The 15,122-nt window shown below is 35.7% G+C and overlaps 1 protein-coding gene across 1 annotated transcript in view; it reads right to left on the minus strand.

Annotated features, from left to right (window-relative positions):
* The window catches only part of FER (FER tyrosine kinase), a 328,727-nt gene that overhangs the window by 65,938 nt on the left and 247,667 nt on the right, over nt 1-15,122 (minus strand). Inside the window, exon 17 of the mRNA XM_023512721.1 lies at nt 13,537-13,660. Within this exon, the coding sequence (XP_023368489.1) occupies nt 13,537-13,660 (124 nt within the window). The remainder of the gene's footprint in view (nt 1-13,536; nt 13,661-15,122) is intronic.

Raw genomic sequence — 15,122 nt, forward strand, 5'->3', positions numbered from 1 at the left:
GGCGGGTGCCTGTAGTCCCAGCTATTTGGGATGCTGAGGTAAGAGAATCGCTTAAGCCCAAGAGTTTGAGGTTGTTGTGAGCTGTGATGCCAGGGCACTCTACCAAGGGCGACATAGTGACACTCTGTATCAAAAAAAAAAAAAAAAAGATTTTAAAAGAACCACTTAAACATCAGAGTGGTTACTAAAATAAGCAAATAAGTTAATTAAACATTAATCCAGAGTTATTTTTCTGTTGAATAGGACTAAGAGTAGTAGAAACAAATACTAAGTGTGATCATAATTAAAATTAACTTTTGAAATTGCCTTCGCATTTTAAATATTCAGAGGCAAAATTAACTGCAAATTTTCAAATACTTTTAGAGTCCAGAAAATCACAGGTATATTCGTCTATGTTCTTTCTTTATCCTCAAATATTTCGTTCACTGATTCACTAGTTAATTCAGAGCTTCACTGATTCACTTATCCATTTATCATTCATTTTTCTTCCATCATTTCTGCGCTGTTATCTCTAGGTCAGATTGTTCCCCTGAGTGCTAGACTTCTTTACTCAGCAACTTCATATGTTACAGGTACTCAGTCTCAACACGTCCCAAATTCAACTTCAAATTCGTAATTTTCATCCACAAGCTGCTCCTCTTCCAGAGTGTCTCTCAAGTGACTAAAGCCCTCGCAGCCAGGTGCACAAGCTAGAGTCCTGGAAAATAGTTTCTACTATGAGAGTCCTTCAGAAACCCTATTCTTTTTTCTTATTAACTATAGTATTAATAAGTCATTAAGCTATTTTGATACCTTCACTTTATTTCCCTTGAAAGTAAGGAACGTGTCTGAATAGAATCTTTTACAAAGAAGGCATTCAATACATGGGTTTTGATTGATTTAATTTGTGCAACATAAAGAGGCTTTAGAAATTATGAATAAAATGAAAAATTATACCAGATGAAATTATGATATCATAAAAGCAAACATACAGAAATCGCAATAATTTGTTTCCACCAGAATATATACTTAAGTATAAATTTGATATGAAAATCAGAATTTTCTTCCCTTCACTTGATACATATTTGAGAAAAAGTCTTACAATTTTTTAACATGGCACAATATGATTTTTAAAAGGGCAAACTCTTAAATTATATGCCACATATGTTTTCATTAATTATAAAAAAGGCTTATAGATTATTTGTACATCATACCATCTGGTTATGTTATGCCTGGGCTTTCTAAAGATCTTAAGTATCGAATACAATTATTTTAATTTTATTCCTTCATTACCTTATGTAAATAAATAGGCGTCTAATTCTAAAGAAGCAAACTGGGAATTTTAAGAATGAAAGGAGAAATACTACTCGATGGGCATTACAGTTACTTGTTATCTGCTTCTGTCTGAAGTGGTAAGGAGCTCAGTACCCTGTGACTGTTCTGGCCACAGCATTCACTTCCTCACATCACTTACGTGACACATGGGCACAGGGACGATGGGAAGACGGAGATTATATGAAATGCTTGCCTCCTGAGCACTCTGCTATGTAATAACACATCTTTCTGTCTACTGTCAATTCTGAAGTATGTATTAAAAATTAACACTTTCTGGCATGTTATGAACTACAGCTGCCCTCTTAAGCTCTGATCATTTTCTGAGATAAGACAGAGTCAATCCATGTACACACATATAACAAATAACTACTGTCAGATGAAAAATGGATTGAAATAGGATCGTATTCACCTTCTCTGAATCTTGGAGAATGACAGCATTCTGAAAAGAACACTGACATTTTCACGTTGTGCCTCTAGAATGACCACATTCCAACAATTCAAAACGTGCCCTGAGTATTCCAAAGCCTTCATACTCACTCACAACAGAAAAAGAACTCTGGACTGTATATATAGTGCATGCAAGTCTCTATCAGATGTATTTACTTCTTTTGTTCATTTGTACATTATAAAGAAATGAATCAGTGAAAAATAAGAAGGGAGGATTAAAATTTATAGGTGAAATAACATAATTATTGTTCTAGAAAGTCCTTAGTTATCAAACAACAATTAATCAACACTTTGGATCTATTTTATTTATTCACTAATTTATCTATTCATGCACTCATCCATAATATCAGATGTTTATTAAACTCCCACTATATGAAAAGCATTCACGGAAAAATGTTCACTGAAAAATTTCCCTACTTCTTTCCCCCAAAGAGCAAATCAAAGTGTGCAATAAAAAAGTTCAGCATTAAAACTGTCAATTTAAGAACACAAAATAGGCAAGTGCCGATTTCTACAATACAAATCTGTCCATAAGCAGAATGAAAAACACCAGACCATGAGCAATAACAATTTTCCCTAAACTATTTTACTAAAGAATTTAATATTTACTACAGTTGAGGCCACTTCGCCCTACAGCACATAATCTTACTTTAAAAGGATATGGCCTTTTTCATACTAAACATATGAACATAGGTTATTGTAATAACATCTTCTCATTCATGTCACTTTAGTTCTACAGATAACATTAATTCTCCAAAAATTAGGCATGATATTAATGAGAAACTATTATTAATGAGAAACAATGGAGGTATTTACTTAGGGAAATAATGACAATAAACTGTGTTCATCTACAAATCGTAAAGCCAGGGACCCCAAGGGGAAACTATGACCCTCTATACATTATGCATATATTTACTCTTGCTTATCTCTCTAAATCAAGGAGAGTATGAATTGGGAAACTATTTATGAGGTATAGTTTTTAAAGATCTGCAACCTATTTGGGAAACACACGCCCAACTTAAGTGTAAAAAATTACAGATGAGACCTTGTACCATTCATTTTAAGGTCTTCCTTTTCTTCCACTGCACGAATTATAAATTTACTGTGGTAAAGAGAAAACGCCAGGTGGAGTGCTCCCCAGCCCATCCTCAGGTCGGCGCGAGCACAGGGTCAGCATACAGCAGCACACAGTAAACGAAAAGTTGTGAATCATGCTTTTAGTTGGCCCACTGCAGTCTGAAGCATTAATGTTAGAATTACCCCTGAGTTTCCCTGTGAGGAACATAATAAAGGAACACCAATTTTTGAAGTCCCCCTCAAAATATAAAGTATCTTTCACTCCCTTTTTCTCTTATGTATTGTACAGTCAGCCTTGGTATGGGGGGATTGGTTCCAGGACTTCCCTCAGACGCCAGAATCCATGTGTGCTCAAAAGTCTTATATAAAATGTGTAGTACCTGCATATGACCTACACATATAATCCTCACATATATACCACTTTAAACTATCTCAGATCATTTATAATACTTGAAACCATGTAAATGCTATGTAAAAAGTTTTTATACTATATTATTTGAAGAATGACAAGGAAGAAAAAGTCTACACATCGAGGATTTTCAACTAGCGGCCATAAAGTGGACCTCAAGTGTGCTGCAAACACTTTTAAAGATCATTAATTAAATTATTTCTAAAATAAGTTCAAAGCACAGTAAGTATACACTTTTTTAAACTCTTTTTTGATCAACATAACTTAAGTATGCGTGGAAGTTTAGCTTCAAGTGTGTTGTGGGGTAAAAAGGTTGAGACATATCTTTTTCCAAATCCTTTTTGTTCTATGGGTAGTTGAAGGCACAGATACAGAACCCACGGACACAGAGAGCTGACCGTGTGTAATTACTAGCAGATCCTGATGGTTCTACCATCCACATGCACTCAGAACTTGGCTGCTTCTCATGACAGCCCCCACCCCCACCATCCTGTTCAACTCCCATATCTCACTTGGACCATTGCAATAGCTCTCTAAATGGTCTTTTTGTTTAGCACGTTCCCCCTTACAAACTACTGTTATAAAAGAATTCCAAGTGATTTCTTCTAAAGCTTTGGATGGGTTGAGTCAGTCCTCAAAGGCCCCCACCTCACACAGCCACAGCCCTTTCAATGGCTTACAAGACTTTGTGATCCAGCCATCTGATAACTTAAGTTCTTTTCTGTCTCCCACGTTGGTCTATTTTCGACACGAATAGGATCCCCCGTCTCATGTCTCTTTGCACTTGCTACACTCATTGCCAGGAAGGTTCTTTTCATTGATAAACACACGGTTTGCTGCTTTATCTCTTTTGGGTCCTAACGTTCAGCATAACCATCCCATTCCCTTTTGCCCTGTTTTATTATCTTCTACATCACTTATCACCATGCAGAATATTTTACTTTTACTTGTTTATTATTTTTTAAAATACATTTATTGTCCACCTCCCCCCCCCCGCCACTTCTAGTAAGTTCCAGGATGGTGAGGCTTTGTTTCATTCATCAGGGTAGCTGCAGAACCTTGAAGACTGCTTTGTCCTGATGTACTCAGTACTGGTAGGGTAAGGAAAGTAAGGTCGCAGACTGTGCAGGAAGGGGCTGGAACTAGAGATAGAGGCACCTATCTTTTAATTTTGCCTTTCCCCCAGGGTAAAGAGGAGGTTTTGTTGATAGTGGGAGAGCCCTAGGTTTAAAACATTACATTCAACAAACTGCACCGATGGATATAGAGCAAGAAAGACGCCTCCCAGCCTCAGCAAGCCCCTATCCTATCCTGACAGTGTTGCTATGAGACACCGGGACCATGGCAACAAGAACTGAGACATCTGCATGTGTTCCTACTTCATGTGTCCACCTTTTCCTGGAGAGTTTCTGTATTTCTGGCTAAACAGACAACTTAATCTACTCCTAAAATGTTATGAACATGAGTGGTTTCTTCCTGGTAATTTGTGGCCCTCTTGAAATACTGTAGGGCTATTTCCTCGGGGAGAGCCCTGAGATACTTCTTTCCTACTTAGGCAGCCTTGCCTCTCTAACTCGAATCAGTGTGTCAGGGTGAATATTATTGTTCTTATTTTACATTAGAAGAAACAGAAGCACATTAAGTAACTTCATTCATTCAACACATTTTTACTGAGCACAAACTAGATGCCAGGACTGTTCTCTGTATGAAGGATGGGAGAAATGAATAAAATGAAGTCAATGTCCTCGTGGAGCTAATTCTAGTTTGGGGAGTTAAGAGCAAAAAGTAAACCAGTATTTTATATGTGTATATGTGTGAATACAAACATACATGCACATAGGTACATGATTATATTAAATGAAATAAATATCAGATGATAAGGGCCATGACAGAAAACAACGCAGGGTAAAGGCTGCAGGAACGCACAGGTGGGGAGTGGGAGGAGTGCAGAGTCCCACAGCTGATGAGGTGCAGAGCTCGCTCCAGAGACAGAGCACTCCAACTCCAAACTGTCTTATCCTGAAGCTGCTAAGTGGCTTTGCAAGCCTTAGGCCTCATGGATATCAGAACTGTCAACGTAGAGGAAATCAGTCTGGATTGGCACAGAAACCCCTTAAAAGGGACACCTGGAAATGAAGAGGACTTCTTGTAGTGCCTTTGCATTTTATAAAATAAAGAATGAACAATATTTTCAAACAATAACAGAAAAAAAGTTAAAGTTACTGAGATGACTCAAGGTCTAGGAAGTAATACAGGCTGCAGTTCTCCAGCTCCATATGTTAGCTGCTCCAATTCTGCCTTGGAGGCCAGAGAGTAGGAGAAAATTTGCAAGCTAGAAGGTTAAACTGGTTTCTGTGTCATCCATGTTCTGATGGACTCCCTAGAGATCAGAATTTCCGTTTGACTGAGACCAATCAGAAAAAGCCAGCTACTTTAGCATAAATTAAGTTTGACTATGAGAATCTGAAATCAATGAATGGTCAACAAACTCTCTGGGCTAACCATGAGCCCAACTCTACTGTTTTAAGCTTGATCCTCTGCTGGCTGTGTGGACCAACTGCAGTTCCTCTAACCACAGATCTGTGGGGAAGGAATCATCCCAGGAAAATACAGAGGGAATGCCTGTGAAGGACTCTCTTATCTCTACAATGAGGCTTTTTCTCTATCAGCATTTATGAAATGGTTTTAATTTTTGCTTTATACGACACAAAAGGGAAGAAATGGAGAAATGGATCTAACATGGTTTCAGCTTTTTGATTTGTTTTATAGGCTTTGTCTCCAGAGTAGGATTGGCTGGAATCTTCCTCTAACGATCTGTGTGACACTGGACAAGTTACTTACTCCTTTGCGGCTCAATTTGTTCTACTGTGAAATACAGATAAGTGGTACCAATCTCACAGAAATATGAGGATTAAATGAGATAATGAACTACTCAGCTCACGGTGAGCACTCCATCTTTTGGCACCTGCTTACCACGTGTCCCATCTTCGGAGAACGATCTAGCTGCACACAGAGATTGGCCCCTCTAGCTCTTCCCTGCCTATCCATGTTATGATTAAAACAGGGCTAGACACTGAGTATCGAGCTGGTACAATCAATTCCTTCTGCCACAAATTTGAAATCTGAACTCAAAGACTAACTACTTAGTGGTAGATGCTGGGTCTAGAAGGTTTTATTGACTCAAATGTCATTTGGGGGCCTTTGTGAATGAGACAGAGGAACGTGGGCTTCAAGCAAGAGGCAGCAGCAGCTGCACAGCAAGAACAGTCAATGCCCCGGTGAGCACAGGGAGAAAGGTGGGGGAGATGCTGCCCTGGTCCTCAACTGCTTCCCAGGCCCGAGTTTCAAAGACTCCCCAGGCTGGCTGAACTTCCCGTCCTTAAGTTCTGTGAAATAACTCTGATTTGTTACACTAAATCTCTTATTGCTTAAGTTATTAGTTTAAGCAGTTTCTGTTCCCCATAATCAAATATGCCCTAAAAGGAAAATGGTAACTTTAACCACGTGTAATTGTTTAATGTAAAAGATCACTTTTTCAATACTCTGATCTAAAATGTAATTGACTGAATAAAAGTCAGAAATAATGAACAGTATGAAGCATTAGCTAATTTTCTCTTCTATCATTGCTGTGTGCCGTAAGACATGGCTAATTCCAGTGGAGCCATGAAGCGCATTCATGCACTCCTCTCCCCACTCCAGGCCTGTCAGCCCGCCTGCTCGATTGGCGTGGACTCCTGAGCAGTCTCTTCACAGGGTGCAGCTTTCCTACCGGTAACCACAAACCAACTTATCTGTTCTCTGGCCCTTTACTGTAAGTCCCTCGGTTTTGTTTTCTAAGGCAGCAGCTAGATACGTTAGGCCAAGCCAACATGTTAATCGATCCTAACGTAAAGAGTTTCCTTTTCATTCTTAAAAACATGTATGTGACTTTAGGAAAAATCTCTTAATTAAAACAAGTGAAACTAGTGGTGGGAAATTTTGACAATGAATCAAGTAGCAGGACACATAATTTTTATAAAGGTGTTCTTGTGATATCTTTTGTATGATAATCATGCCATTTATAAATACCAAACTGCACTAGTCAAAAAAAAAAAAAAGATTAAGGAAGGACCATATGCTTTTGACACATTTAAAATTATTGAGCAGTTCTCTATTGTACAATTGGTTTAGAAGCTAAAAATAAAAATACAGCTTAATATATTCAAAATTGTAATCAGATGTTAGAACAAGCAAATCAGTGATAAATGTTTAGTCAACTGAGATTATCACATCTCTATGCTAATCCTGTGTCTTTAATTAACAGATAAAGCAAAAGGGGGCATCTAAACAATAGTGTATAAAAAATAAAAAGAAAAATTTCAAGCTCTAATTAAATGGAGAAGTAATAACAAAATGCTGCTGCATTTCAGCAACTTCTCTTTAAAAAACAACAAAAACACCTTGGTATGTCTTTCTAAAATTACATTTCACAGCCTTCAGCATCCTCTTCTGTTTCCACTCATGATCTTAATGAGCCCAGATGTTGGCTATAAGCTGAGCTGTCACATCAGGTGCCATCTGGCCTTCTGGCCCAAGTCTCCCAGGTGGTCAGAAGATGTCTCTGCTACAGAAAGCAGCAGAGTCTGATGCAGGCATTCACGTGTGGGGTCTAGAACCAGAGGGCTGAGATTTACATCCTGGATCCACCCTTTCTTTTAATAGGATCTTGGGCAAGATACTCAAACTCTTTAACCATATACAATGAGCTTAATATTAGTAACTGCTGTTGTTTGGGGGATTCATTCGTTCTAAGTGCCACACTTTGTTCTAGGCTTTTAGAATCCAAAAGTGATGTGATAATATGGGTAAAATCATTGCCCTCAGGAAGCTTGTATTCTCAGACAGTAAACTCTCCATAAACATCAGCTATTAGGTTACTAATACTTGCACAAGTGAGTGAAAACACTGGCACTGGAATGACAGGGTGTGTGTGAAAACAAAGATAGCACATTTAAGATATCACAGTGGTGCTGCCACTATTCTCTAGGGGACCTTCATTTGCTCTCACTGGGCCTCACTTACTCAAAGTCATTGTAAGGCACTATCTATTAAGTATGTAGTGGATCATAAGAGATATAGTGATAAAGGGTTCCACATATCAAATATTTGAATTAATTTATTTTTATACTTTTATCTTAAATTTGTTTATTTGCCTTTATTTTTACCATTTAAATGATAATGAAAATGCATCAAACAAAAAAATCCTTTTTTTGTACATTTAAAGCTTAGGGAGATCTCAAATGGTAGGTAATCAGGTACAGTTAAAAAATAAAAATAAAATCCTCAAAGATCATTGAGAAAAATATAAATGATCAATATCATAGTAATCTTTTACTTACTAAAATACGAAGTCTCACAAAAACAAAACTAAGACAGAAGCCACATCTCACATTTGTCTTAAAAAGTAGACATACGTAAGCCTTATCAGCAACCACTGGACCAGGCAATCTAACATGTGAGTGAAATGTAGTATTATTCCTTTCTGGGCAATCTTAGCTTTTCTAAATTAGTTTTTCAATGAAACTTAAGAATAAAATTGGTCCCATACCTACACATTTTTAAGAGATTACACATTTTTCAGTGTTTTGTGAATTGTGTTCAAATTACTTTTCTAGTTATAGACCTAATATAGTTATAACCTAATTATAACCTAGTTATAACCTAACATATGGTCAAATATATACTCCTTCAGCTTAGTAAAATTTAAGGTATACAAAGATCACCTGTATGGTCTGTCTAACAAGGGTACAAGTGAACTTTTCTAGAATTAGAGTATAAATGTTTTAACACAATAACTAAGTAAATGACACAAAGACTATGTTCGCTAGTTTGATGAGAATATTTCAAATTGTGTATGAAAACACACTGTACCCCATGTTTGCATTAATGCATACAGCTATCATTTAATAATAATAATAATAATAAAAAGAATTTAAAAAAAATTAAGGTATTCATGGCTCGTGGTGAGAATGACCCCTGTTTACTCAGCCCCATCTCTCATTTGGATTTCCCACTCTGATGACAGTGAACTCCTTGAAGTCCCACAATTAAGTCATACTCTCTCATGTAAAGCATTGTTACCTTGCTTTCACTTTTTCTTCACTGAATCTTCTTTTCCCTTCTCTCAAGTCTCACTCAAATAATATCCTCTGCAGTGTCCCTGGTTCCTACCACAGCTCTCATACATTTCAGTCATGACTCTTAACATTATTCCCAAAGAATTTTGTACATATTATCACAAAATAGATTATCTCTCTGCAATATTATTATTTTGGTTATGTAAATCAGAAGGCAGGGATCATGATTTTCATTTTGGTATCCCCCTGGCACAGAATGGGCAATTGTCCGCATTTGTGTTTTACTGAAAATATCATTGTTCTAAATGGATAAGCAAGATTCTCACTGATTAATAATGTTCTGATACACTTTAATTTGTAAAGTTGTTAACCTTGCCCATAACAAAAACATCATTTTGGTAGAGCAACCAAACACAAAGAAATCAGTACAAGATTTAAAATTAGAAATAGAAATCGCATTCTATCTCACCCCTCTAAAAAATACCTTTTCTGATATTTACAATGGAATTAAGAAATGTTCTCCAAACTCCCCATAGATTATGGTCTTTAATGTAAATACATGGTAATCAAACAAAGAACAAAGGCATAAAACAACTTTTAGAAATAAACCCAAATAAAAATAAATATTACCATAGGATTCATCAAGAATAAAACCATAATGCCATCACCATTTAATTTTAGTGTAATGTTAACCTCCAATGTACTTAACTTCAAAATTCATCAGATTTAATATTCCTTATAGAGAGGTATCTGACAATCTAATAATGTACTCTTTTTAAGTAAATGTATACACATCACAAAGTTTAGCAGTATATTTCAAATAGTTTATATAAAGTATAAGTAGAAAAGAAAATTCCACATTGGTCTATTGAATAGTTCCTAAAAAGTGCCACTGAGTAAAATTAAAACCAAAATTCAAAATATTGAGCAATTCTCATGCCAGAAGCAGAAATAGTTTAAATTAGAAATTTAGTATATAATGAGAATTCTCCTGAATGTTAAATGAAAATTTCAACAAGAACATTTTCCCAATGTAGGTCACTTCCTGACGCAATCACTTGTTTCCATTTTATAGCTGTCACCCTTCTTCTCTATAATGAAACACCACACTGCGCCTCTCACAGCAATCAAAACAATAAAACGAAGCCAAAGAAAGAAAACGTGTCCCTCAAAGTTCAAGACACTATTTTAGGAACACACAATTAGAAATATTTTGAAGTATATACTGAGTTCCAGTGACCTCTAATTAATGAACAGGAAATAATTTATAAATTTATATAAAATTATAAAAAATTTATATAAAATTTGAAGAATAAATGTTCGCTTGGATTTGCTGGATCAGAGTTTGTAATTCACAGAAATTTACTGTGAATTTTACTTTAGTAATATTTGGAGGTATCAAAAATGGCACTTAGCCATTGCTCTTCACCTGAAAAACTAAAGGAAACCTAAGTATTTTAATTAATTTTTGATATACCATATTAGAAATTTTTCCAGTGAGAGAGAAACTATTCATTGTAGTAAATATTATATATTTTTCTTTGACTTTTCTCAGGAGAAAAACAATGAGTCTTTTTAGTATTTTAACCATGAATCAAATAAAATTCTGCTGCAACCACTGCAGCTCCCACAGAAACAGTACCATAGGCTGGCACATAGAGCAGGACTCCACAGTACAGTTCACTGCTATACAATTCAACACAAAGAAGGATTTACTTTCTCAATACAATTTCACATATTGGGGAGGTACTAAAATAAAAAGAAAAAAAACTACAAATTCATCCAAAACAGCAGGAACACTGCTGAAGATGTCATAAAATTCATCAGCACTCATGATTAATAAGGGAAATGGGACAGCAGATAATTTAGAGGAATTCAATGGAAGTGATTAAAGAAAAATGTTACATGGGTATATAGTTGCTCATTGTGTTACAACCACAATAAAAAGAAAAAAATCATATCAAAGATTATAAAAAGGGAGAAAAGTATTTATGGGAATGAAGACAAAAAAGAAGATATTCTATGCCAAGGATCCAAATGTGGCCTGTGTGTTACTGCTCAGCAGTACCCTGGCAGATGTGACTTACTGATCACTGGACTCTTTCTTACGGCTGATTCTGGAATCCTTCTTAATACTTAATACAGACCACAGAGAGCGACTACCAATCACTAAAAGTTGGCACTGATGTTTAAACCTATTTGTCAAACCTGCTCTCAGTGACACTGTTCAAGATGTTCAGCTGGGAACCTTCCCAGCAGGCGAATGGTACAGGACTTTGCACAACCTGCTAGGAGATGTGATCAGGCAAAGGCTGACCTTCAAAAATTTGTGAACACATCAAAAGTGTTAAAAAGCAAAATGGGAAAATAACACTACAGCAGATAATGGCAGGCTCTGGAGAGAGGAATAAATTTTTAAAAAGTAACTGCCATCCACAATCTCTAATGGTTTCAATTCTGATGGTACAGAAACTTAAACGCAGGCCTCCATTTCTGAGGGAAGTAATCACTAGAAAAGTAGCCAGAAATGGAAACAATGGTTCCCCCAACTGCAGTGCACTAGAAATTAAAAATCACTGCAACTGAAAAATTAATAAAAGTTTCAATAATGCTTATTATCATTTAAAACCATAGATAGTCTAATGGACTGAAAAAAATTGAGACAAAAAACTACAGTGAGAATTTGATACCTGAGCACCTCAAAACCTCAGCAGTCAAAATTATAATTTTTCTCTAAATAAAATGGTTACTTTTAACAGTGTTTACTACTAAAGAAATTAATTTTAATGCAATTCTTGTCCAAAATCAAATGCTTAGTCTTTTACAAAGCCTCTTATAATGTGATTTAATCTATATGTATAGAAAGTAAAATGGGGATACAATGGGTTAGTTTTAGTAGTCTTAATTTTCAGAAAAATAGTGTATCCACTAAAATATATTTTGAAATGTATGCAATTATTGAATGATATTTAAAACACAGGCAATAATTTTAGTTCCAGAATAAAATTGAATATTAATCAAAAGGTTTTTAGGAAAATAAGTAAAAAATATCCATTGAGACTAAAGGTAGAATTAAGGTGAAGGTGACTTAATTTGCTATAATTGTAAGTTATACAATCTGACTAGAATGGTAGGTGAAAAGCTTCATAATGAGACACCTAAAGAAAAGTATACCTCAGTAGTAAAACCAGCTTAGATCAAGTTTCCGACAGCTCAGTCTGACAGCGAACCCTGCTCCACATTCAACAGCATATGCATCATGCATCGTTTCTGGTTCATAAAAACTGCTTCATCCTCCACTTCTTTTTGCTCATACAAGAAAATGCATGTTTTATGAAAGAAATTTACTGCTGTATTATAGCAACCCCCCCATTTGTTTCCTAAGCATTATATTAAAAAACTAGAAAATGCAAAAATGCTCAATGTCCCTGATCATCAGAGAATTACAAATCAAAACCACCCTGAGAAAAGCCCACATTACAAAGTCTCAAAGCTGCAGATGCTGGTGTGAATGTGTAGAGAAGGCAACACTTTAATACTGCTGCTGGGATTGCAAACTAATACAACCTTTTTAGAAAGAAATTTGGAGAATCCCCAAAGAACTCAAATTAGGCCTCCCATTTGACCCTGCAATCTCACTACTAGCCATTTACCCAGAAGAAACAAAAATCATTTTATCATAAGGACATTTTCACTAGACTCTTTATCACAGATGAATTTACAATCACCAAAACGTGGAAACAACCTAAATGCCCACCAACTCAGGAAGGGATTAACAAACTGTGGTATATGTATAACATAGAATACTACTCAGCCATTAAAAAGATGGGGACTTTATATCTTTTGTATTAACCTGGATGGAGATGGAACACATTCTTCTCAGTAAAGCATCACAAGAATGGAGAAGCAAGAATCCAATGTGCTCAATACTAATACGAAGGCAGTAGATGATCTAATGCAAGGTGGGGGGTAGGGGAATGAGGGATCAGGGAGGAAGGGGGAGAGGCGGGTTGGGGGCTCATGGTATATGGCACACCTCTTGGGGTTGGGACACAATTACAAAAGAGACTTTACTTAACAATTGCAATCAGTGTAACCTAATTCTTTACACCCTCATCGAATCTCAAACAATAATTAAAAAAAAAATTCAGGAAAAAAAAACGTTCTCCTTACCTGTGTATACAGTTTTTGCTCTCGAGATACATCATGCCAGAAGCAGCATCTAATGCAAATTTCACTAACTGTTTGAGTTTTAGTTCGTCCTTCTTCCTTCTCAGAAAGGAGAGGAAATCACCTCCTAGAGGAAGAGATGATGAACAGAGAGATGAAATGATGATGAAGTCACACCCTAAAACATTACACATTTGACTGTGCTTTTTACCAATCTGTTTGAGGTGAGGATAAAAGAAAACACGGAAAGGACACACCTTATCAGAAAGCAGACACTATAAACTTTTCTAGATACAGGTAAGGACTTTAAGTGCTTCACACTGTATATGATCCAAAGTATAAAAATATTCTAAGTCATACTTTTTCCTTATCACTATTTTTTTCACCAATTTGCTTTACTAAAATTTCCTAAGTAATTTGACTTTCTCTATTACCAAGTAAAAGACTATTATTATGACTTAAACAAAAAGTAATTAGTTATTAGATTCAGTGATTGCTTACAACTAAGACTGTTAACAACACCGTCATCGACTGTGGGTGGTGTCAGACAGAGACAAAAAGAAAAAAACTCTAACTCTGAAGAGATCTAGTCACTGACCCAGATTGCATTTTTGTGCATGGAATGAAAAATTAATACGTAGTTTTTTTGGTCTTGTTATATTGGTCCAAGACAAATATAACAGAGGCCAAATAGTAATTTTAAATTTATTGGTATCCACATTTTAAGAAGTCTTTCAAAAAAGGTAAAATTGATTTTAATAATATATAATCTTGAGCCCAATATATCTAAAATATTATAACATGTATCAATATATGTAAAAATGACAATTGATCCATTTTACATTTTTAAATTATACTTGGACTTTAAATATCATATTCATTGTAATTTATGGCATATCTCAATCTAGATACAAATTTTCATCTGAAATATTTGATCTGATTTTGATTTTTAAAAATTTACAGTTGAAAAGAAAGATTCACATATTCATGTTCAAACATAAATTTTTTGATAACTTAATCAAGTACCAAGTTTTAAATTTAAGTCAATTACAAGTAAATGACGTTTGAAGCTAGTGTTTTAGAAGCACTGGTTGCATCTGCGAAGCTCAAGAGCCGCACATGCCCAGGGACAACCACGCTGAACAGCGCCGCCTTCACCTTCGCTCTCTCCGCAGACAGCACTGAAAGCTACAGTTTGGTTATTTTCCTTTGAAAAGTTACTTATAGTTTATTGTACTATAAAAAAGCAAAAGAATACATGCTCTCTGAAAACATTCAATCCCACTTTCTCTATTAGGCCCCAGTTATTAAACCTGAATTATGCAAGAGGGATTAGCATTTTAATTGCCATTTCTTGAACTTTTTCCCCCTCTTCAGCAGGGATCTAGGCTTCCTTAAATAGAAAAGCTCTAGAGGTGAAGACTTAATGGCTTTTTCTTTAATGAGAGAGCCTAGAAAATAAACACCTGCCTGACTATCCGTAAAATAGTCTTTTTCTGACCTCTTGTTCACAAATCAATGTGTTATACCAATTTTGATGGGCCATTTACAAAATCAAATAAGCTATATGTTCTAAAAATAAACTTGAT

Source organism: Otolemur garnettii, unplaced genomic scaffold (genome assembly GCF_000181295.1).
Source record: "Otolemur garnettii isolate 467f Iridium unplaced genomic scaffold, OtoGar3 scaffold00030, whole genome shotgun sequence".
Classification (NCBI taxonomy): domain Eukaryota; kingdom Metazoa; phylum Chordata; class Mammalia; order Primates; family Galagidae; genus Otolemur; species Otolemur garnettii.